We start from the raw sequence: 24,706 nt of genomic DNA, 5'->3' as shown, positions 1-24,706 counted from the left end.
CGGCGTCGCTCCTTCAACGGCAGCAGCCAAGGCCAATCTGAGTCTGTCATCATCCGAGACGATATGCCAAGCGTGAAGATTGGCAGCGGCGAGCACGAAGAGAAAAACGACGGAGAATAAAAAAACAAGGCGGGAAGCGAAGCGAGGGGGTGGATGGAGATGATTTGGATTTTGTGTGGGAAAACGGGGCAAACAGGTGAAGCCAGTGCCCAGTGGTTGTTCTTTGGATGAAAAAGGAATTGAATTTGAAAATAAAAGAGAATAAAAAGGAAAAATGAACCCACCGTCGTTTCCCGAAAAAGCCGGCAAAAAACTCCAAATTATATTTATTTTTGTCGCATTTATTTTTCTTTTTGTTACGCAAAAGCTCAAAATTATGTATATGGCATATTTACTCTAGTTCTTATGACGTCAAAAATCCTAAATTTGTACAAATATGATATATTTACCTTATATCAAGATTTTGTCTGATGTATTATATATATATTGGTGGAAGTTGTTCTTATTTCATTTGACGTCAACACCATTTACATTTCGTTGTTCATATAGGTGATTTTTTTAAATGATACTCATTGACAGAGAATAAATGTTTCACATAAATATAGTTTTGAGTCTTTGGTGGCATATAAAAAAAAAAGAAGCTTAAGATGGATGTGTCGTAGTGGGCATATTTTAGTATTTTTAGTGATTTTCCTCCTTTTTTTTTCTCAACTTCATCAATAATCAATCACAACTCAAAACCGAAAATGCATCGATCTCTCTCTGCTTGTTGCCTATCGGCCATTGCCGAGCTTCCATCACCCCGTCCCTCCTAGATGTCCTTCTTGTCCCCTTTGTTGTTAGGAAGACATTTTCGATTGCTCGTATAATGAATTTGCAGCTTCAAATTTGCTTTCATAAATTGTAAGAGTATGATGTCCGTGACTTGTTCTAACTTGAATGAACAGTGCTTTGATATCACTTGTGAAAGGAAAATTCCACTTTTCTTTCTCGCAACTTCAATTCCAAAGAAATATATTTAATTTCTACTGGTCTACCGGCTTGAGATTTCTATTTAAAATTTCCTATTATTAGAAAATTGACCCAATGTCATTTCCGGTTAATGGCCTACGACGATTAATGGCGTCGAAAATGATGGGATTCTGATTTTAAGCGATCTTTGGCTGGGAATGGGTTGTGGCCTTATTAGCAAATAGGGTGGGCCAGGGGGACGATGGCCGACCAGGCTTGATGCACTTACGACAAAATTTCATCTAGGGAGAGCTAAGTGAGTTGGTTATTTTTTAGTTTATTATTTATTTGTTTGTTTATCCATTCTTTTTCCACTGCTTTTTGTTGGTTTTTTTTTAGTTTATCATTGCATTTGTTAAGTGTAAATTTTCTTTTTGACAAATTATACTCATTGAATCAAAATTATGCACTCTTCATTTTTTTGTCGGCATACTCTATTTTTACTAACTCTCACTCTTAAACTTTTGATTTACTTCCTTATAAAACATAGAAGTCAAAACCCATACCTAAAGATAAATTTATCCCTATCCCAAATCCCTTGAGAATGTTAGAATTCGAACTTCCCACTCTCCCTTCCCATATGGAAAGGGTAGCCACTGAGGCAAAACCTCAGTAATTAAATTATACACTCCCTTCACACGCATATTAATGTGATGATCTATATCTACAAAATTACATGAGAACATTCTTTTCCTTTAGAGCAGCCTCTGAGGTTGATAATAGCACTCCAGATAACTAGAAAGGGTTTTTACTTCTTCCATAAATTGGACTTGCTACATTCTCCGTAAAAAAATGTAGCCACCAAGGCTCCACCTAAGCTAACGTTATGCAATACCGACTTAAAAGTCCACTGCCCGTATCACAATTTGTTTACTATTTGGAAGTGCTGGCGAACTTTGTATGCTGGTCATGTGGTCATCATATCTCTCTATTCATTTTAAACAAAATTGTGTGGATTAATTTCTGTAGAACTAGTAAGATGGCTCTTCATTGCACGGGTTAAAGACTATTTTTATGGGTTAAAGACTATTTTTTATATTATTTTAAATGCTATTTTTAATCTATTTTGCCTTTGTTCCATTTCAAGTTAGTTATTTTTCATAATTTTTAAATTAATTTTGTTGCATTGTGATTATTTTGTAAATTCCTTTTTAACTTACGTTAATATATTTAATGAACTACACGGACATTCGTGTCAAAATATTTGACAGCCCGTACTTTAACTTTCCTACGAGGAATTTTGGTATTTAAGAGAGAGAGAGAGAGAGAGAGAGAGAGAGTATGAGATATTGTATAGAAGTTAAAATAGAATTTGGATAATAATATAACTTAAAGACTAATGTAGATAATACTTTGAACTTGATGTTGCCATAAAAATGTGCTCTGGAATATTGAACTACACTATTAATTAAGAAAATGGATGACCACTCAACATCACATTTTTACAAGGATTTGACTGGCGCTTATAAACTAAGGTGAGATTACCGTGCTGGATGGTTCATACCTATCTCCTTTTTCTTTCTCGCAATTTGGGTCTTTGTAAAGGTTTTTAATCGTTCACTCTCTAGAACCGATTGTTGATATCACATCCAACAGCAAAAAGTTGCTGTGCTTCTATCACCAAATTATCAATCTGTCAAAAACCGAAATCTGACTTAATGGAAAAAAGAAATAGTAAATGCTCAGGTGTAGTCACATATCTATCTCCATCACCCTCAATTAAAAAATAGCAAACATTATTGTTTGCCCCTTTATTCCAATAAATCTGGAGTTAGACCCCTACTTTTTCCCTTAGAAGAGGCTTGGTATTCAGGAAAATATATATATATCTTACCATTAATGTTCGCTGCAGAGGAAGTGTGTGTAAAGGACTTCAAGTCCGCAAAACTTTACCTCTATAAATAATACAACCGGCATTTGACGCCAAGCGCCAGGTCATACTTTGTATAAGTGTGTCCATCTTCACTAGCCATTGCCAAGCTTTATCTCCATAAATATATGATTCAAGAAAAAGTGCGTGTATATATATATTGAAAAAAGGCTAGCTATCGCGACCAAAATTTTGAGTGCATCACCTAAAATTAGACTAATGGACTACTAAGTTTAATTTAACTCGGGCTCTCTAGCTCATATCAATTCGCGATTTAGGTTCAAATATCTAGCATGCAAAATGGAGTCACAACTAATCAATTTACTGTAAGTCGATTAGACACCTAAATAAAATAATGGGAGAATTATTTTACTTCTACGAACCAGAGATTTTGGATACGGGGATTTGATTATACTAGACTTTTCTAATGCCTTTTAGTATCTTTTTTTCTTTCTCTTTTATTTCGGAAAAATGTTTTGCAAGCAGCTTGAATTAATTTTAATTCACTTTCCTAACATGTGAGGTGATTATACGGGTGTACAAACCACCAATTTAATACTCAAGAAAACAAATAATAAAAATGCAGAACTTATCTCGTAGAAACGAAAGCATTTACGATGATTTCTAATTAATAAGCAAGCGCTCAATTTTTGTTTTCACTTATTTAATGAGAATCTAATCAATATGCAATGCAATGTTATTAATCTAACATGAAATGATATGACATAGCAGTATAGCCTAAACTATATGATATGAATAAAGTAATTTTTTTTGTTTTTATTAATGAAATTCGAAATTAAAGAAATGCAATAATTAAATGTGCAATCTAAATAAACCAAATGACCTAATTCTAATGACGGGCAATTTCTAATTAAATGAACCTAGCAACAATCACTAAATAACGTGCATTTCATGAGCCTAATTCTATATGACATGCGCATAATTTTTTTGAATTTTTTTATAAAAATTCGAAATTAAAATTATTAAAAAATAAAAATCTAACTAAAATTAGACATTATCTATTTTAAGTTAGGAATAAACTAATCTGAATTCTATCTTAACTTGGAAAATTATCTCATCATGCAATTTAATTCAAAAATATTATCTAACCTAGATACCATCTAAACATGCATTTAAAAAAAAAAAAATCTAACTTACCTATCATGCAATCAATTCTAATCTACACGGAATGCAAATGCAATTTTTTTTTTTGTATTTTTGAGATAAATAAAGCGATTAAAAGATAAACACCAACTCATCCATGGTCATCAAAGATATTATCTACTGTTCAAATTTAGAAACGATATCTAATCAAACCTGATTATTTCGCTAATAAAATCAATAAATTGATCTTAAGACTTAAAGAACAATATATCACTTTTATTCTCACATGATTAATTATTCCATCTAAAATCTTATTGGTAGAGTAAAAAATTTGCGTGCCGTTGCGAAATAAGTGGTGCATCAAGAATTTCAATCAAGAAATATTTCAAATAAAGAACACAATAAAATAAGATAAAATAAATTTCTAATAAAATAAATTTCCTAAATTGGAATTTTTTCCAAAATCCGCACCGCTCAAGTGAACCACAGTGGAGGCTCGGCCGCTCGGCGCGGGCCGCGGCTAAGGATGGTAGCTGTGATGGTAGTTCACCGGGGGTGATGGGTCGCCGTTCGAAGTGGGGGGTTGTCCGTCGGAGCTCTGGCGAGGAGGCTCGGGCAGTAGATGATGGCACAGCGAGGGGAGCAGCAGGCGAAACAGGGGGAGTCGCTCGGGGCCGCGAGCAGCAAGCGATAAAGGCCGGCGTCGCAGGGCTGCAGCGGCGTCGGGGACGTTTGCAGGGAGGTGCGACGTCCGGTTCGGAACCTGCGGGCGTCGCTTGGTTGCTGGGTCGAAGGGCGGCAGCTGCAGAGAAGTCGGGAGCAGGGGAGCCCAGCGTCTGGCGGAACGGCGTGCTGGTCTCGGAGCAACGGCGTCAGGCGTCGCGGCTGGGGCGCGGCGGGAGCTAGCGGCTGGGCGCGGCGGCGAGCTGGGACGCGGGCGGCGCAGGGGTGCCGGAACAGCGGCAACCGGCGACTCAGGCGAGAGGTGAACGGAGACGCACCGAGGAAGAAAAACAGTGCCCTTTCCCCCTTTCCTTTTTTTTGTTTTTTTTCCTTCTTTTTTTCTGTCTCACCAGTCCCCTCACACGTCTCTCTCTGCCCTCTTTCTGCACAGCTTTGACTTTCCCCTTCCAGCCTTTTCCTTGCCTACGAAGGAGGAAAAATAAACCCCAAGCAAAGAGCTTTTTATTCCTTTCCTCTCTTTGTGCGTTGCCTTTTTTTCGACCTAAGACTCCAGAAGAACCCCAAAATCCTATGCGTGGCCACGGCTTAGGATTTTAATTTTCTAAATCCATATCTACAAGATTCATTTTTTCGAATGCAATATTTATTTTTAAAATATAATATTTATTTTTGAACGCAATATTTTTTTTTAATACAATTCAAGATTACAATAGGATTCTTCTCAAATTTGAAATCTCGCACAGATAAATCCGTAATATCTTCCCAATGATACAGGCCTTGGCAATTTTCTCTTCGTGGGATTATGTATCTAACTCATCAAATTAAAGTTCTAAAACCATCGATTTGAACCCATCCGTCATCGCCCATATAAATGGAAAATAATAATAAATGCACCTAAAACTATATGCCATGCAACTTAATTGAATAATTTAAATTTTTGTATGCAATAAATAAATGATTAAACGAGTTGCTAAAATTTTAGGTATTGACACTAGCTGTTAAGGAAAATTATAGTATGCAAGTTCCGAAGAAGAGACCTTGTGCACACTGTATTGGAATATAAATATAAAAATTGTGTAGAGCTTGAAAGAATAAATAGATATTGCTAACTAAACCATTGTGAGATGGGTTTGTGCATTCACACACGATTTCTACATTCTAACCCTATCGAAGACGCAGCTCCAACTCTGAGCAGGCAAAAATCAGAGCGAGACACAGAGACCTTTTGCGAGGGAAGCCCCCCAAAAAACATGGCAGCAACCGGTGGTTCCGGCGCGTCGGCGACCCAGTACGACGTGTTCTTGAGTTTCAGAGGGCCCGACACTCGCAACACCTTCACCGACTACCTCTACCGGACCATGGTCGGCCAGGGATCGTCGCCTACAGAGACAGCGAAGAGCTTCACGCTGGTGATCGGATCGACGATCTCCTGAGAGCGGTCGGCGAGTCCAAGATCTGCATACCAATCCTCTCCAGAGGCTATGCTTCGAGCGCTTGGTGCCTCCGCGAGCTCGCTCGAGTGACGGAGCTCCATGAATCGACTGGGAAGCCGGAGATCCTACCCATCTTCTTTGATGTCACGCCCACCGACGTCAAGCTCAGGACGGAAATGTGCCTGAAGGACTTGGAGAAGCATGAGCAGAGGCACGGTGCCGAGATGAGGCAACAGTGGGAGGCGGCTCTGGGAAAAGTGGCTGAGATCAAGGGATGGGAAGTCCAAAAGGAAAGCGTAAGCAAATGCTTATTTATGGAACTTTTTCAAGCTTCATTCCAAATGCCATTCTCTTATTGTTCTTGTAAATGGCGGTGAAAACTAGCTGCAGGGGTGTATGTTGTTGAAATATATTGGTTGACGTGGCATATACAAACCCGTTTTGGTATATGAGCAATAATTCATTTCTCACCGGGGAGGAAAAACAGAGGCAATTCACTAATTCTCATACATAAGCAGGGCCATTTTGGCTAGTGACAGTTATATGAGTGAATTTGATCTAATTCTAGAATGATGTCTGTAATTTGGACCGCAAAGGAACATCTTCTTTCTCAGAAATAGGGTCAAATTGTAAGTTTATCGTACCAATCTTATCTTGTGGAGTCTATTAATCCAAAATTCTTGTGGCTCTATAGAATTTACTTGAGACTTAAAAATAGTGATCCAACTCAAATGCTCTACTAGGAAGTAGTAGTGAGATTGTTATTTGTTTTCTTTGACTAAAAGTGTTTGGTATGTGGCAGACAAGGTGAAGTCATTGAACTCATTGTGAAAGAGGTTCTGCATAAGCTGAAAGTAAAACAAAGACCCCCGGACAATAAATCGGTTGGGGTAGACAAACAAGTAGAAGCCATAATGGATTTGTTAGATGTTGACTCTGGCATGGGTGTGCGTTTCGTTGGAATCTATGGAATGGGCGGGATCGGTAAAACTACTCTTGCTAAGATTGTTTTCAATGAATTATGTCTTCGTTTGATGGCCAATGCAGCTTCATTGGGAACATCCGAGAATCATCGAAAGGAAATGGCCTAGTAAATCTGCGAAATTGATTGGCATCCGACATCTCGATTCTAGATTTGTAGAAAATTTTAGTAACACTGATGAAGGGATAGACAGCATAAGAAGGAGAGCTAGTTCTAAGAAAGTTCTCATTGTTCTAGATGATCTAGACAAGAAAGAACAACTTAAGAAACTAGCTGGGCACCCTAACACTTTCTGTTTTGGGAGTAGGATTATCATCACAACAAGAGACAAGCGAATTTTGGATGAAGAGAAGGGAATATTAGCTTATGAAGTGAAGGAAATGGATCGGGATAAAGCGCTAGAACTTTTCAGTTTGCATGCATTTAATGGGGTCTCTCCTCCCAATGCTTATCGAAGTCTCTCTCAAGAAGTTGTATTTATGACCGGGGGACTCCCATTGGCTCTTGAAGTTATAGGTTCCTATCTTCATGACCAAACAGAGGAAATATGGAAAGAAATGCTAGAAATGTTGAAGAAGGTACCTCATGATGAAGTTCGGGATAAGTTGAAGATAAGTTACGATGCATTAGGAGATGTGGAAAAAGAAGTTTTTCTTGATATCGCATGCTTCTTCATATCTGGAAAGAAATTATGGGCAGCCTATTTCTGGGATGCTTGCCATCTTTACCCCCATAAGTCATTGAAAAAACTTACCGACTTGTGTCTAATTAAAATTGTTGATGGTGATACTATATGGATGCATGATCAATTGAGAGATCTTGGAAGAGACATTGTTAAAAAAGAATGTGCCCTTAGTAGGTTGTGGAATGACAAAGAAGCTTTGGAAGTAATGAGATCGAAAGAGGTAAGGTAAAAGTATGATTCATACATTATCCACCGTGAAATTATTTTCCCACTTCCCATTTAAGATATTCCTTTTAGGCATTCTAAAGGACAAATTTAATGTTTGCAAGCTCATACTCATTGATGGTTTCTATTGGCAGAGAAAGGACAAAATTAAAGCACTCAATTTAGGTCAATATAATTCGGATCCCATCGCATTATGGATGAAGAACTTGAGAGGATGCCAAATCTAAAATTTCTCAAGTTATATAGAGGGACTTTTCTTTGGAGACATCAACAATAATCTCCAAGAGCTAAGATGGCTTTCTTGGCATTATCCTCCTTTAGATCCTGGAATGGCCAACTTACACTTGAAAAATCTAGCACTTTTTGAACTTTCATACAATGACAACATCGATAACTGGGGTGGATGGAACATTTTGAAGGTGTGAATTCGTACTTTTGTTCTCTTAACATAGACATAGTATTCTTTGTTTGATCCTCTCTGATAATGTTTCAGTGACCTTTGCAGATGGAAAACAAATTGAAAGTTCTTTCTCTCATCGGTTGTGATGGATTGAAACAGACTCCAGACTTTTCTGGATGCGTGAATTTGGATATACTATCTCTTAATAGCTGTTCAAACTTGCAAGAAGTTGACTCCTCTATTGGGAAACTAAAATATCTTACTCACTTGCAAATTTATTCGTCTCGTTTACTTCGTAAGTTGCCTAAAGAGATGGGAGAACTGGTAAATCTGAAACACTTTTCTATTACGGGGTGCTCCAAAATCAAGAAACTTCCAGACATTGAGAAATTAATATTATTGTTTGAGTTGGATATATCACAAACAAATATCACAAGTTTACCTGATTCTATTGGTAATGCAAAGAACCTATCATCTCTTGATCTATCAAGCACCTCAATTACAGAACTTCCAATATCTATTGGAGAGCTTACGCAACTCAAATTCCTTTCACTATGTAATTGTGAAAATTTTGTGAAGCTTGCGGAATCAATAGGTAATTTGACAATGTTACAGAATTTGGATCTCTCAGGTACACAAATTGTTGAGTTACCTGATTCGATAAAAAATCTCAAGCAATTGAAGGTGATGAAGATAAAATATTGTCCAATATGGAGGTTGCCTATCGGTATTGGAATGCTAGAGAGCTTGGAGAAGCTCAGTGTCCGATATTGCCGACAACTTGCAGGTGAACTCCCAACTGAAATTGGCAAACTGTTGTCTCTAAGTATCCTAGACATATCACATATCTGTTTTTGTGCAGCGCCGACGGCAATCAATTCTCTCACGCGACTCCAAAAGCTGGATTTATCATTTTGTGATAATGTTCAAGAGTTGCCAGAACTTCCCTCGAGTTTGAATCATCTACGTGTTCGATCGGCATTATTGCAGTTAGTTCCGAATCTCAGTAACCTCACGAATCTTGTGGATTTGGAATTGTCCAACAACTCTGGACAAGCACTTGCCCAGGCATCAACTCTTCAATTGCAATGGGTTGGGAAGTTATCTAAGCTGGAGCGGTTGGAGTTGTGCCTTTCAGATCTTCCTGTGCCGTCAACGGAGTTGGGTTGCCTACCTCAACTTAAAACACTCACCTTACCTCGCATGGATAGTTTTGACTCGGTAGTCGTTGGACCACAATTTTCGCACTTGAAAAATTTGTCCACATTGCATCTTTGTCACTTTGTCCACGAGGAAATTCAACTAGATGGGCTTGAACTATTGGGAGATTTGACGTGACATACTTGCGAGTTTCTCAAGGGATTGTCGGTTATTTCATCGAGAGCTTGAAGAAGCTTTCTAGAATGGAAGTTAGTAATTGCCCCGAGTTACTTCAAATTCGATTTCTCGGTACGATGGAATCATTGGAGAGTCTCATAGTTAAATTCTTCAAATCCCTAGGAGGGTTGTATGGTTTATCAAACTTGAAGAAGCTGAAGCATTTAGAATTATATAGTTGCCCTGTGCTACGGGTTATTGAGGGCCTTGAAGAATTGGAGCTTTTGCGGTGGTTGGATTTCAGCGCGTGTCCATCGTTGAAAGTGTTGACTAATCTATCCAACTCAAAGATACCAAATGAATGCCGGATATATGTAACCGCTTGCAAGAAGTTACCATATTGCTTTGGGGACCGTTACGGGGATTATAGAGAGGAGATTCTTGACTGGAGGAGGAGGGGATTAAACCAGGTGCGCCTTCCTTCTACCCTTCACTTTATTTTTCAAATTTTAATTTTTTTGGAAACGCAGGCGGTAGGCATGACTTTTCTTTCCCTTGTTCCGTTTACTTTCATCTCTCTTTCTCTCTCTACGTTCCCGCGGACAACGTGTCGTGTGGTTCTTTCTTTGTTAACATTTCTCAATACTCGGCCTTCTTCCTTTTAGGAGGGTGCGGCGCGGTTCTTGGAACGTGGCCAACCGCTCATCGTACAGGTATGGTCTCTTCTACGGACCCAAAATTCTTCTCGCGTCGATGAAGTGAGAAAATTTCTTTTTCTCGAATGTGTTGGGTGAAAATTTTATCTTTCGTGAACTCAATATATTCTCAAATATTGAAGAACTTAAGTATTGCAAAATGAAATTAAGGTTGTTTTCAGAAAATAAGTTGTAGTCTCTAGAGATCTTTGTGCTAAAACGAAAATAATAAATGTTCCCTAAAACCAAATTAACTTGAAATTTTCTTTCAAATACGGGAATCCGTAAAGAGAGAGATGAGTTTAAGGTAGAAGATAGAGATCCTAAAATATCACTTGAGTCAAATTAAATTTCAATTACAGAAGTTTTGCCTATAAGGAGTAGCCTCGTTAAACTAGACACGTAGATCCTCTTTGTGAATAGTCTAGAAGGTAGATGCCTGTTATGATCGTTAACTCTTTCACATGTCAACCATACAATTGCGAGTATAATTATTTCTTACATTGGCAATTGGTGTAATAAAAATCATTCATATAAACAAGAAAGTGATTGTGTCAATATTTCCCCAACCAAAGATAAAAATCTCACTCGTGGGCAAATAAGTAGAAGCTCAACTATAGTTAACTGTTCAAATAGATTTCTTTTAAACAACTACATTTTCCCTTAATATTTTGAAATGAAAATATAAATTTATAGAAACAAATATATGATTTATGTATTTTGAAAGATTTGAGGTGTTACAATTGGATGGGCCACAAGAAAAGGAGTAATCGTGAAAAGGATATACCAAAAACGGAGTTAGCTTATATGCAATGCCCACTTGTCAACAATGTTCTACTTATCCTGCTACGCCTCTCAGACTAATTGTATGGTTTGGCATTCTCCATTAGAAGGCAAGCATGTGAAATAGTACAACTCTATCATTTGCCCAAATTTTACATATTGCTTGATGTTACAATTTTTTCCTTGTCAAAGGATTTATTTTAGTTTTCTATTAAACAGAAAGAATTATTTAGAAAATAGAAGTGCCTATAAAAAACCTATAATTCACGATATCTGTTTATCTAATCACACAGAGAAACATATTGTTTTCTTTTCCTAATAGCTGAATTTGATTAAAGTGAAAAATGAAGTAGTTAATACAATTTGGGTGAACTATGTACATACTTCATGGATGTTGAATCATAATACGGCTAAATCGTTGGATGATTATGTTGAGTTCGTCAAGTTCTTTTTTATGAATACATGTCAAAAGCTAATAAAAGCAGGGACTTTTGTTGGAGATATCAACTATCATTGCCTGAAACTAAGATGGCTTTTGGGATTATCCTCTTCTAGATTGCAGAATGGCCAATTTAAACTTGAAAAGTCTAGTAATTTTCGAACTTTAGCACAGTTGAAACGCCAAAAATCGGGCGGATGAAAATTTTTGAAAGTCTGAATTTTTACTTTTGTTCTCTCCACATCATATTTTTTTTCTTTGACCCCTCTCTGATAATGTTTCAACTACTTTTGCAGATGTTGGAAAAATTGGAAGTTCCACACGCATTACGTGATTATCGAAAAACTTTCACAGGATGGAAATGGACTGGTTACCCGAGTTTGGAGACACTGTATTTTCACTCTTGTCTAAACTTGCGAAAATGTGACTCCTCTGTTGGGAAGATGAAACTTCTTACTCGCTTGGACATTATTCGGTGTACGAATCTTCGCACTTTGCCCGGGAGATTGGAGGACTTGTGAATTTGATGCACTTCTCTATCAAAAGGTGCTCTCAAGTGGAGAAACTTCCATACTCTATAGGGAAATTAGGATCATTGTCTAAGTTGGATATATCATCATCAAGAATTGCAAGTTTACCTAATTCAATTGGCAATGCAAAACATCTATCATTCCTAAATCTATCAGGCACACCAATTGTGGAACTTCCAATTTCTATTGGAGAGCTTACACAACTCAAGTTTCTTTCACTCAAATATTGTCGAAATTTGGGGAGCTTCCGGAATCAATAGGCAACTTGACATCATTACGAAGTTGAATCTTTCAGGGACAAATGTTGTTGAGTTACCTGATTCGATAAAAAATCTGAAGCAACTGAAGGTGATGAGGATGGGATTTAGTCCAATAAGGAGGTTACCTGCCAGTATTGAAATGCTAGAGAAGTTGGAGGAGCTCTATGCTGAACATTGTGAGCAACTTGGGCGAATTTCCAATTGAAATTGGCAAACTATTGTCTCGAGCATCCTAGACATTTCATATACCAATATTAGTGCAGTGCCAATGGCAATCAATTACCTCACGCGACTCCAAAAGCTGGATTTAACACATTGCAATGAGCTTCAAGAGTTGCCAAAGCTTCCCTCGAGTTTGCATTGTCTACGTGTTCACTCGGCATCATTGCGGTTAGTTCCAGATCTCAGTAACCTCACGAATCTAGTGGAAATGCTTTTGTCTAACGGCTTTAGACAAGCACCTGCCCAACCATCAGACCCAATGCGAACTATCCAGTTGCAATGGCTTGGAAAGTTATCTAAGTTGGAGAAGTTGAGCTGGGGCCTTTCAGATTTTCCCATTTCGTCAACAGAGTTGGGTTGCCTACCTCAACTTAGAGAACTCACTTTATCTGGCATGGACAATTTTGACTCGATAGTCATTGGACCACAATTTTCCAACTTGAAAAATTTATCCATATTGTGTCTCCATAGCTCTCCATCGAGGGAAATTCAATTGGATGGGCTTGAACTATTGAGAAATTTAGATGTGAGAGAATGTGAGTTTCTCGGCGATTGTCGGCTATTTCATCAAGCCTAAGGAAGCTCGATAAAATGGAAGTTTTAGATTGCCCAAAGCTACTTGAAATTCAATTTCCCAGTATAATGGAATCATTAGAGGAACTTCGAGTTGGCTCACTGCGACTCCTAGGAGGGTTGTGCGGTTTATCAAACTCGAAGAGGCTAAAGGTTTGCGGATCTACCAATGCAATGGGCTACGGGTTGTTGAGGGCCTTGAAGAATTGGAGCTTTTGGGTATTTTGTATTTTTCAGGTGTGGATCGTTAGAAAGGTTGACTGATGTATCCAACTCAAAGATACCAAATGAATGCATGATAGAAGTATGGGGTTGCATGAAACTAAGTAGTTATGAGGGCACTTACTTTGGGATTATAAAGAGATGATTCTTGTCGGGATGAGAATGACATTCAACGAGGTGCGGCTTCCTTCTATCTTTCACTTATTTTTCAGAAACGCCATCTTGTAGGCATCACATTTCCTCATTTTCGCTTGTTCCGTTTGCTTCCTTGTCTCTCTACTATCTCTGTCTTGCATGTCTTAATTCTTACTTTTTTATATAAATCTATGGATTATTGTTTGGTCCACTATTAGTGTAAAGGAAACATTCATCGTTTTTACTGTCTGAACTTAATTTTGTAATCGGAATTTTCAACGTGTCAACCATCTAATGGTGTGTATGTGTAAATTGTTTCTTACAAGAGCAATGGGCTTAATAAAGATCCTTTCCATAACTAAGCAACGATTATATTAATATTTCACCAAGCAAAGGTAAAAATCACGCTCTCTACACTTATCACTTGAGTTTAAAATGAACTAGTAAATTATATAAAAACAAATATACGATTTATGTATTATGAAAAATTTGAAGTGATACTTATCGGACAAGACATGAGAAAAGGAAAAATAGTTAAAAAAGGTATACCGGGAGTAGAGTTTATATGCAATACCCACTAGTCAACAATATTTTGCTTATCGAGCTATGCCTAGCAAACTGTAACTGTTTGGGGTAAGAACGGGCATTTCACCTTTAATTGTTAGTGAGATGGTGACTCAATAATGGGTCTTCTAACCCACTCAACAGTAGTTATTGCAACTACGGATCAATTATGTCATGGGAGTAACAGTAGACTCTGTAATTGGCACATTTTTATCTAAAGCAATCATTGATCCTCTCATGCCCGATGATTGTACCATCATAGACTTGGTCGTTTGACTGGCTTTGCCCTACGGTTCATAAATGCTGGTGAAGCGAACGACTGTAATGTTTGGACTTTAGGGCAGGCCGATTAGATCATATTTGCATTTTCTTGTCCTCCAATATAGGTAGAAGACTAATTCATATTTTTCCCGTTCTAGGAGGATGAAATAGAGGAGAACGACCGCATTGATTTTTCCACGGGCATATTAGAATGTATCTGCAATCCCTTATCGTTTTTCAAGGGGAGGAGTCTTCGGAGGCAGACATGATGAGTAAATTGTCTTGCGGGATAATGCAGACGTGGAGTCAGGAAAAATTGAATTGATCTCTATGCATTTTGGTTAAGGGTAAAAAAACTAAATCGATGGCTCCAAGAGAATGCTTTCACTCTTTTGATGAACTCAAGTGCACAGAGGTCGAGGACCAGTTTCCTGGAAACAGGAATGCAGTTTGCATGTGGATTTACTCTGCTTCGAGGATTTGCTAACTGTCCATTCGTTGAGAGGTAAGTCATTCCCTCTGTGAATATCAAATTGCTTGCCACATAGAAGCATGGTCAAGATTCTTGACAACTTAGACAATAGTTTCCAATGCATATGATACTTTTATCTGGGTAAATGAATGATTCTACCAAAATTTCTCAAATAACTGACGAGTGCAAAAAACCAAGAGGGGAGGTGAAGAGAAACAAGCTGAAGTGGGCAATTTTGGGATGTCCCAAACGGTGATCATTAGATCAAATATTGCATGAACGCCCCAAAATGTGTCAAGATTACTAACACGTGCAATCCTTGGCCCTAGCATTATGCTGTCACGGATGACTAGATTTAATAGGAGAAAATATTAGTCTTTCCTCTGCCAATGTGTGAAGTGGGCAAAACTGATGGTAGAAGAGACTAATTAGAAGATTATCTGCAAGCCATTCTAATTTCTTCTAGGATGAGGTTGTAGTGGCAGAAGCAAAAGCAGACACTACTGACTACGTCTTCTCAATTCTCAAGAGTCTGACGTCAAGCATTCACTTGAGTTTTTGCAACAACAATTATAGTTTCTTTTTGTTCGGTTCTCATCCAATCAAATCATCCAATCTCATTTGGCTTTCATTTCATTGTTTATTTTCAACTCATTTACAGCTCTTGTTTCTTCTCAAATCATGCATACTTGCAGCTCGCATGCTCCAGACACGAACTCTTTTGATATTTGCAACAAGCATGGACTACTCATGTATACGATCATAAGTAGCCTCATGTCGAAATAGAAAATAGTACTCCCACCATTCTCCTCTTTCCTTCAGCACCTCACCATCTCAAAGTAACATGCAGGAGCACCATTTGACATACACAATCACATATGAACAGGATTTGATCCACACATACACTTATGAATAGCATTCGACATACATCACCTATATATCTAATTAGTTCACATTCCAATAATTTATATACGGGAAATCTAGCAAAGACACAACAAACGCAACTTCCATTGAACATTGAGACATTGGTAAACAGAATGCAATAGGAACTATCTACAATGGAGTCGGGCATTCCACTGAAAAGGTTGTGAGCATGTGGTGTGAAGTACTAACACCAGAATGGCATAGAGTAATACAGAACACAAACATCAGAGTAGAAAATCCATGCGTACAAGCAATTCTTACTACTTAATTGGAAAAGAAACAACCTGGCGGTGATGAGGTGATGACGCACAGCAATCATGAGGTGGCTGTTGCTATGGTTCATGTTCCAACGCCCCGACTTCATCTCCACAGAATGCCCTCAAGCTCATTGGTCCCCTCTGTTTTCTTATGGACAACATCAGAATTGACGCAAACAGAACAGAAATGAAAAAGACAACCGAAAGCAATCGAAATCAATTTTAAAATTAATCGGAGACGAAGTGACCTGGCAGGTGTGGCTCTCAGTTGTACTTATCGAGCTTTGCCTAGCAAACTGTAACTGTTTGGTTTGCAGTCACCTTAGAAAGGCAAGCATGCGAAATAGTACAACTCTATCATTTGTCAAAACTTTAAATATTGCTTGGTATTCATTTTTTTTTCATTGTCCAAGGTTTATTGAACAGAAAAATTTGTGAAAAAAGAAGAAGAAGATGCCTGTACAAAACAAATAGTTCATGATATCACGTACATCTTTAACTAATCAAATGGCAGAACGTATGTTTTTTTTTCCTGATAGCTAAATCTAATTAGAGCGAAATATGAAGTAGCCAATAAATTGTTGGTGAAATATTTACATGGTTAATAGATATATAATCATCATACTGCCAAATAGTTGGATAATTATGTTGAGTTCATGAAGTCCTTTCATATAGATGTTTGCCGGAAATTAATAAAGCTATGGATTATGATAGATCTCTGCTAGCACTCATTTGCATAATTAGTTTTGAACGTGATGTGTGAACCAAGGTGTATAATGTACACTATTATACACCTTGGTTCACGCATGATCCATAAATAAAATAAAATATGCATTGTACCTCAACTATGATATGAAGCATTGGAATGGTCGGACTTCAAAGCAGATGGATTGGATAAGAAGACTGATTCATTTTTTCTTGTACTAGGAAGATGCAGGGAAACAGATGCAGAAGAATCAGTGATGGAGACCAATAACTACTATTCTCAGAACTTGCCATTGACTATAGGTTTTCTATGGTCTCCAGGACCCGACACTGAGGTCAATTCTACAAGTAAGTCACTGCTGTTAAAATGAATATACTGTCGTCCTGTCACACAAGTTAACATCTATTAGCTTATCAACGTACAAAACTAACAGGAATTGAACTAATCTTTAGATGTTCTGCTGCTATTTTGGATATAATATCATCTATTAGCTTCCCTCAATAGTACAAACTATTCTTGCAGGCTTGAATAATTCATAAGTTCCTCCACGAACCACATCTTCAGATGTTTCCAGAAGTTCATGCTCAATTCTCTAAGCAAAATGTGACTGATTCTAGCAATGGAGAGATGGATGAATTCACAATGTGATCGAGTTTGGGAATCTGTGAAATTGCCAGAAGTAATGGAGTTTGCTCTGAGGACATGTTCCCCCTCTCCCAGGGTCCATCACAAGAGAAACTTTATGTGGATTTGTCCGAGGTAATTAATTCCATTTTGTGAAAACCCATTTGTGTGCCACATCGATTTCCGATACATATGATACTTTTCTCAAAGGTGCGCAATATCGGACCAGGTCAAGCTTTAGGTATTCGGTATGTTCTTCTAATTATTTGTGCCTTAGGTCCCTCTTTTTCCATGCCATAAGAAGTCATTTTTAAGCAGTTAAAGAAGAAGATGACCAATTCTCCAGATAACTCAGTATTTCAGAGTCAGTTGAGAAGATTGTTATCAATTTTTGGTGATATACAGCAAGGCACTGTTTCTTTATCCATTTTGGTAGATTGATGGTTCTATAAAAGTTGCACAAATAACTTGAGAATGCCAAAATACGAAAAAAAGTAAAAATAAAATGAACGAAACAATCGAGCTGGAAATAGACTGTGTCTGGGGCTGTTGATCATTAATCTAAGCTAGCTCACAGTACACATGAACTTGAAAAGAAAAAAGACAGTGAAATAAGAAAGTGGTGACAGCAAGCCTCTTGACAAAACTCTTCTCCCTTCGCAGATGTGGAGGAGACCTCTAGTCCTATGTGGTACCGATTGAGTTCCCGGGAAATGGATTTTTGGACTTCACTGGATAAAGCAGGCTTCCGAGGGACTAGTTTTCAGGGTTGGTTATGCTGAAGCTATGGTGGAATGGTTTCCATACGCAATAAAATGAAGAGCTAGGAATGACTTGCTGCATAATTAAGTTGCTCCTCCTGTTGATGTTGGGATGAAGTCCCTTATGTTTGCAGTAAGATTGAGCATGGAAGGGTGCATAAGCTGCTGCAGCAAAAGTCGACTCTGATTTGGCATTTGCCGAGGGCATTGGTATGCTTGGCCTTTAATAACTAGTCTTGTGACTGTTTTGGATATTTGGGCAGTCAGTGTTCACGTTCTAGTTGGAGCTAAGGATGTTGCTTGAGTAGTGTGCTAATGATATTATTAGGTTGATAAATTATATTGGGTGGACAATTTGATGGAGATCTTTGATTAATCAACTTTGAGGATGGCAAGTTTTTTTTTGTTTGTTTGTTCCTTCAGTAGTTCTCAAGTTTGAAAAGCTGGAATTCAATGTATTAAGGTTTCATTAATTCACTAAACACTGATTATTGCCACAAAAATTATCGTGATGACCTGCTAATTATCACCACAAAATGAAATATCTCGATTAACTAAACAATAATTCAATTGGTTTAGAAGAGATTTATGCTGATGATTGTAGAGAGCTGAATGGTGAACTTCCTCCTGAACGGTGGAGATTGGACCATTTGACAAAAGCAAGGATTGGGATCAAATTGTTGAATTATGCCGAAACGGACTAGAGGTAGGATGGACAGCAAGAAAGGGTGACATCGTGAACGTCGATTAATATCGTGATCAAATGGTCCCAGATTGAAACAATCTGATCCAGAGGTGGGGAATAACAATGGGCTTAATTTCCTCGGCAAGTTTTGCATGCTAAGGGTGCGATTGACACATTTCCAAAAGTTTATTTACCTTTTAGACCATCCAGATGATGATTGATGAAGGCTTGAAACTACCAAGGGCAAGTGATTGACCTCATGCTACGTTTTGTGTTGGACCGTCATCTCGCAAGTTCCTCTGTTATTCATTAGAGAAACAATCTGTAACAAAGAATCAATACAATGATCTTATGTCTCGATAGAGAGGCCATGCCCTAATTTTTATCAATTAGGATCTCAGTTGCATTGTCCAAGTCCATTACAAGCTTAATAAACTCATCTAAGTGGTCTTTGGTGGAAGTATGTTCAGAATGTTGAAACTAAACATCATCTTCAACATATATGACGATTATTTAAGCCCTTTCTCATACGAAGAGCCCGAAATTTTCCTCATAATGCTGCGACATCTCTCTTCTTCACCACTTCTATTAAAATCTCATTCGATGGTATCGACATGATTATACTTGTTGCCCTCTTCATTAGCTCATCTTTATTGGCATCTTTGATCATTTCCGGCAATTAAGCCTTGTCATCCAATGTCTCATCTCGCTTCTCTGCCCACGTTGTTTCTCCCGTTAAATTTTTGAATTTCTATTTTGCTCAAGACATAGTTGCAATGACAAAAAACTTTAACATAAATCATACAAGCAAAAATCTCAAATCAAATTCAAAAGATTCTAAATTTAGTTATGATACCAATTATTATAAGATTAATATGGAAGCTAATCGGATTTTGTGATTAAATCAACGTGTGAGAACAAAATAACTAGATAAATCAACGAGGAATAATAAGGAACGCATGAAATCCCAATGTGGGTATCTACTTTATGGGAAGATTAGTTTTAAATTATCCACTGATCAATCGAAGGATTATATAGTATAGTAGCTCACATACTCAATCCCTTCTGAACTTTAGATTCCACCTAAATCACAGTGTTTAGCCTTATAGAGAATTACGGTTTGAAACATCCGTATCTCCGGAAAGAGAACGAGGATGTAAAGTTTTCGCGCGAAAAACGATCACCGTGTGTTCCTCTTCCTCTCCGCGTGGCTAGAAGGACGACTCCACCTTTTACTTTTCTTTTGCGCGGCTGAAGGGGATGAGAAAATTAGAGGCCACGTCTTTTCATTTTTCTTCCTAACAAATCCACTGACCCCACAAGTATATATTAAATATGAGAGCCACTTCTTCTTCTTTTGTACGGCCAAAAGAAGTCCCTCCTCCACGTGCGATATAAACAAAGAGCCAAGAAGTCGAGTCGGTCAGACATAATACTCTTCCTCGAATAGAAAACAAAATAAAAATTTCCGAAGCCCAAAATGTCCAAATTTGACTCAGATTAAAGCGCACACCAAATTTAAACAAATCAAAATCCTTTTAGGTTTCATATACATCTCAAATTTGAGACATGATTTAACAATCAAGCAAGTGCTAAGGTACCAGTGGAGATCTAGCATCGAAGGGCACAAGTTACTACAGCAAAAAGTTAATCCCCAGCTTAGTTTGATGAAGAAATGAATTTAGCTTACCCGTTAGAAGACTAACTCATCTTTTCCTGTTCTAGGACGATGAGATGGAGAAAAATCCAGAAAATAAAAAAATGGAAAAAGACGGCATCGATTGTTCCTTTGGCAAATTACATTGTATCTGCAAAACCTTGGGGTTCTTCCAGGTGAGAAGTCTTCGCAGCCAAGACAGGAAAAAGCATAAGGATTTTGTTAGAAAATTAAAAATATCAGGATTTGAATAGAAAAGGCATAAAAGCATGGGATAAAAGTATTTTTTTTTCCTTCTAATTGATGACTATTTCATTGGATCGTTCTATTGTTATTTTAAGATGGAGCAAATTTTTTTATTTTGGTAGAGTTGCATTTAGCTCTACAAGATCATGTGTATGGACCGCTTGTCCTGAATATTGACCTGCAACTCGTAACCTTGTCACTTTTCTTGAATGTTGTCATATTGCTTCTTTATGCGTTGCGCGGTAGCTTGAATAAGCTGCCACTTCTCTTGGAACTGTACTAAAGTATGGAGAATTCTGCTTGGTTCATCGCATTGGTCAGGCCAAGCTTGCCGAAAAAAAGAAAGAAAAAAATCGGGCCCTATGAGTAAGAAAAAAACTAAGAAAAAGCTTATAGTTCACACTAACTCGCGAATAAGCCCAGTTTAGTAAGCCCATGATCTCCCTCTACAAAATACAATTGTCCTTTGGCAATGTATGCTTTCTCAATATTTAGCATCTCCTTCCAAAAAAGACATTGATCTGGGTATTGGGGATCCACGGTGGACATACATCCGACCACTTCTTTCATTTTTGGCGGTGCAATTCAAAGCATTCCGGTCCATTACCGTCTCCTTGAGGATCTGCCCGATTCGTGCATCAACAAAGCTTACTCCTACTAATTAGACTCCATCATCTTGATCTACTCTTTTTAATATGTTCTTCACATATAAAATTATGCGACAGGGCACAATATCTAATTAAGAACTTGAAAGAATGACTTATTTAACTTGATACTTACAGCATTGGGTAAACTTCTATTGAATGAATTCAACAACTTAGAATTCGAATGAATATGAATTTATAGCTCAACTATGAAATAAGGAAAATAAATTCAAGGAAAAGGGAGGAAAATAGGGGATGAAATGTTTTTTATTTTTATTTTTTCAACTTCTTGTATATATAGTTACGGTTTATGTGGGAACATTATGATGCTAAATAAGATTTGCTTTTTTATTTTTTTAATTGGGGGAGACATAGGATTGATGAGCGAGGCAGTGGTATACATAAAGGAGGACCTAGAGATAATTGACGTTCAAGTTAAGCCCTAATGGGGATGCTCAATGTGATCTCACTCCCTGGGTCAATGATGGCGAGCCGGACCTCTAATTGGATTGACATCTGCTACATGATCATGTTGGCGGGGGCCATATTCTTCACCATGCCCTTCCTCATGGGATTTGCCTCCAGCTATGCCCCCTTCTTATTGGGCCGCTTCACCAATGTCAACATCAGCTATGCCCTTGTGATTGCCATCTGCATCGTCGAGGTCTTCCTTGCCTTTTCTCATGGGTTCTTGAGACCCACAAGAGAAGGCAAGGAAGACACTGGCGATTTACTCAAAAGGTATAGTTGACGCCAACACTAGTGAAGCAGCTCAATAGGAAGGAGTCATAGTAGGGAGTGAAGCCTATGAAGAGGGGCCCAATGAAAATGGCCCTGAGAGCCCCTATGAAAAAATTGAGTATTTGATATTAAAAAAGATTCCGATTGCTTTGGGAAAATGTCATCATTAGGAAAGTTGAAAGCCTAAAGTCCCGTGAGCTAAGTCCCTAAAATTGGAACCGAAGTTTAATTTTGACTAATAGAAATTCCCTTCTAGTGGTCTTCAGTGGTGATATTAAATGCTAAATATGAACTATTCCCTAGACGTAGATCTAAGAGATTTGCTAATGACCTTTTATATTTTAATTATTTGTTTTTAAAATTTTTGTCTTTTTGCTTCTTTTTTTAATCTTAAGAACTATCTAGGAGATCAAGTTACCCTAAAAGTAAAAACCAAGAAAAAGATGACATCACTCTCAAGTTCAGGAAGCTCCTATCTCTTCAAACCTTCATCACACTTCCTTTCATTCTTGCTCAACTCGCTCGTCATTCTTCATCCTTTCGCTCGTATATCTGCACTGCGAAGTCCATATATTCGCATCGTAGAACCCATGTATTTGGAAGTAAGTGTCGTGTAGCAATGACATATAAACCCAGAAGACCTGTAGATAGAGGACGCATGTATTTGCATATGCTGAAAGTGCATTCTCTCAAGTGACCCGCAGAGAAGAAGCCTTCAGCAAAGACAATCCGTGATCTAATATCTCAAGACAAACGCATACGCAAACATGTGAGGCATATTAAAAATCAAGATTCTCGGAAATTTAACTCTAAGTTGACTAACAAAACAACGACGAATTAGTGGAGGTCAAAACCGGTTCAACATGAAACTATCATGGATGAATCGCAATCACGGACGCAACCCCTCGCACGTACTATTTTCAAGTTAGCAAGAACTAGATTCTCTCTCAGCCTCTGTTTTCATTCTCACGCACCCAAAACAGAAGATACTCATTTCGATCTTGCAAAAGGTGAATACCGGCAGCTATGGCCGATCGGCTTTAAACAAAAGAATAGCAAAAGACGATTCCCTGCGGCGACTGGCATCAAAGTGTGTTTAGACTACCGTTAGATCCTCAATCGGTATTGTTTTCCTCTCAGACTTCGATCAAATTACTTGGACTCAACCTACCAGAACAGAGCAGTATATCGGTGTTTTCTTATGGATTGCCACTATGCAATTACCTTGGAGATGCAGTAGATGGTCACAAACAATGATCAAACGAACAAGTGAAGTCCTGGAAGCGTCTTCACTGATGGCCGGTGCCGGGGAAGAAATCTCGAGTGAGATCTGATTTTGGGACTCCCCGCCGTGGAACAGGGGCGAACAGAGAGGTCGCAGCATGGAGTTGAAGGAAGCGAACCGTGACGGAGGCAAGGGCTATAAGTCGCCTGAAGTCAATGATGATGGAGGTCTGCAAAATCAAATAAACCAGCGAGAGCTTTGTAGTAACAAAGATCTCCTTAACAAGAGAATGGTTGTCAGTTAGATGAGAGCGCTTCCCTGGCTCACCTCCTGTACGCAGCACGCTGATCCGCTTGGCCAGTTTGATGAGGGTGCTTCTTTCGCTTCTCTCGTTACGAAGTCTAAAGCAGCCTGTAAATTTCAAGTGTTCAACGGGGTAGTATTTCCTCTTTTCTTGAGCAAGCTTTTTAAAACATAGTAAAAATGAATCTACATTTGTCAAATACCACCGACGAGTTTTTTAGGAGCAGTCGGTAAATGGAGGTCATCTCCCTCCATTTCAATTTTAATTTTGTCTTCTTGATTGTGAAGATGGGCAAATATGAATGTCAGCAGTACGATGAGACGCTACAAACTAAACAACCTCATGCAGAGGCTTTGCAACCACAGATGATTAGAATGCCACATACAAGATCCTCATGCCTCACTTGGAAAACAAAGAAAAGCATGTACCGCCTAAAAAGTCAGTCTTGCACGCAATTCCAGTGAGTCTCATGTTTTGGAAACGCTGAGAAATTCGTAATTTTCCAGATATAAAAGGAATTGAGTTTTTTTCTTATAATAATTTGATGACATTTGTTGTCAATTCTCATGATTTTAAATTAATGCAGAATGTGTGAAATAAAGAATGGACCGTCGAACGTTTATATTAGTCATTAGGAGCCGAACCCTTTTTTTCCAAAGATTCTTTGATAAAAGCTGTGGGAGCAAAGACATAAGAGAATCCTACTCAACAATTTCATAAGTCAGAATTTCAAGTATATTCGATAAGTTTGTTGATTTTAGATGACAATCTCCACAAATGAGGTTTGCCAAAATTGTTGCATCATGCCATTGAGTTCTAGGGCTTGGAAAAATGTGCAATCAAGTACTAGTAGTATATTAGATAAGTCCGTTGATTTTAGACAACGAAAATATATAGCGTGACCTTGTTTATTGTTTCGACATCTTTATTGTGCAATTTAAGGACATTTAGCACTAATGTGGGGGCTACGGAGGTGCTAAATGAGCCTATAGAAAACTTAAAGAAAATTAAATAACAAGTTGAGCAGTTTGCCTGAATTTCTATCATGGACTACAATGTCATCTA

General features: G+C 38.0%; 4 protein-coding genes and 1 long non-coding RNA gene across 6 annotated transcripts in view; all 5 read left to right on the top strand.

Moving 5' to 3' along the window:
* LOC120291727 (toll/interleukin-1 receptor-like protein) overlaps positions 1-7,193 on the top strand; it is a 77,281-nt gene extending 70,088 nt beyond the window's left edge. The window contains exon 2 of the mRNA XM_039309431.1: positions 6,905-7,193. Within this exon, the coding sequence (XP_039165365.1) occupies positions 6,905-7,193 (289 nt within the window). The remainder of the gene's footprint in view (positions 1-6,904) is intronic.
* A 43-nt stretch (positions 7,194-7,236) lies between these two features.
* LOC120291548 (disease resistance protein RPP2A-like) lies at positions 7,237-8,240 on the top strand. Its single transcript, XM_039309162.1, has 2 exons — positions 7,237-7,989; positions 8,129-8,240. The coding sequence occupies exons 1-2, from the start codon at positions 7,465-7,467 to the stop codon at positions 8,219-8,221; spliced, it is 618 nt and encodes a 205-aa protein (XP_039165096.1). The 5' UTR covers positions 7,237-7,464; the 3' UTR covers positions 8,222-8,240.
* Positions 8,241-8,259: 19 nt separating this feature from the next.
* On the top strand, positions 8,260-9,732 carry LOC120291726 (disease resistance protein RPV1-like). Its single transcript, XM_039309430.1, has 3 exons — positions 8,260-8,413; positions 8,500-9,181; positions 9,257-9,732. Exons 1-3 carry the CDS (start codon positions 8,324-8,326, stop codon positions 9,730-9,732), a joined length of 1,248 nt encoding a protein of 415 aa, XP_039165364.1. The 5' UTR covers positions 8,260-8,323.
* A 65-nt stretch (positions 9,733-9,797) lies between these two features.
* Positions 9,798-12,623, top strand: LOC120291725. The gene is made up of 4 exons (XM_039309429.1): positions 9,798-10,181; positions 10,377-10,424; positions 11,925-12,105; positions 12,454-12,623. Exons 1-4 carry the CDS (start codon positions 9,798-9,800, stop codon positions 12,621-12,623), a joined length of 783 nt encoding a protein of 260 aa, XP_039165363.1.
* A 1,929-nt stretch (positions 12,624-14,552) lies between these two features.
* On the top strand, positions 14,553-18,555 carry LOC104436829. Of its 2 annotated transcripts, none has more exons than XR_005549675.1 (4): positions 14,553-14,900; positions 16,976-17,101; positions 17,277-17,626; positions 18,042-18,555. It is a non-coding gene; the product is annotated as an uncharacterized LOC104436829 (long non-coding RNA). The 2 variants fall into 2 exon arrangements; XR_005549676.1 differs by having other exon boundaries at positions 14,555-14,900; positions 17,277-17,513; positions 18,042-18,551.
* The last annotated feature ends 6,151 nt before the right edge of the window (positions 18,556-24,706 follow it).

This window comes from Eucalyptus grandis, chromosome 3 (genome assembly GCF_016545825.1).
Source record: "Eucalyptus grandis isolate ANBG69807.140 chromosome 3, ASM1654582v1, whole genome shotgun sequence".
Lineage (NCBI taxonomy): Eukaryota > Viridiplantae > Streptophyta > Magnoliopsida > Myrtales > Myrtaceae > Eucalyptus > Eucalyptus grandis.
This window is presented reverse-complemented; position numbering and strand designations above follow the sequence as displayed.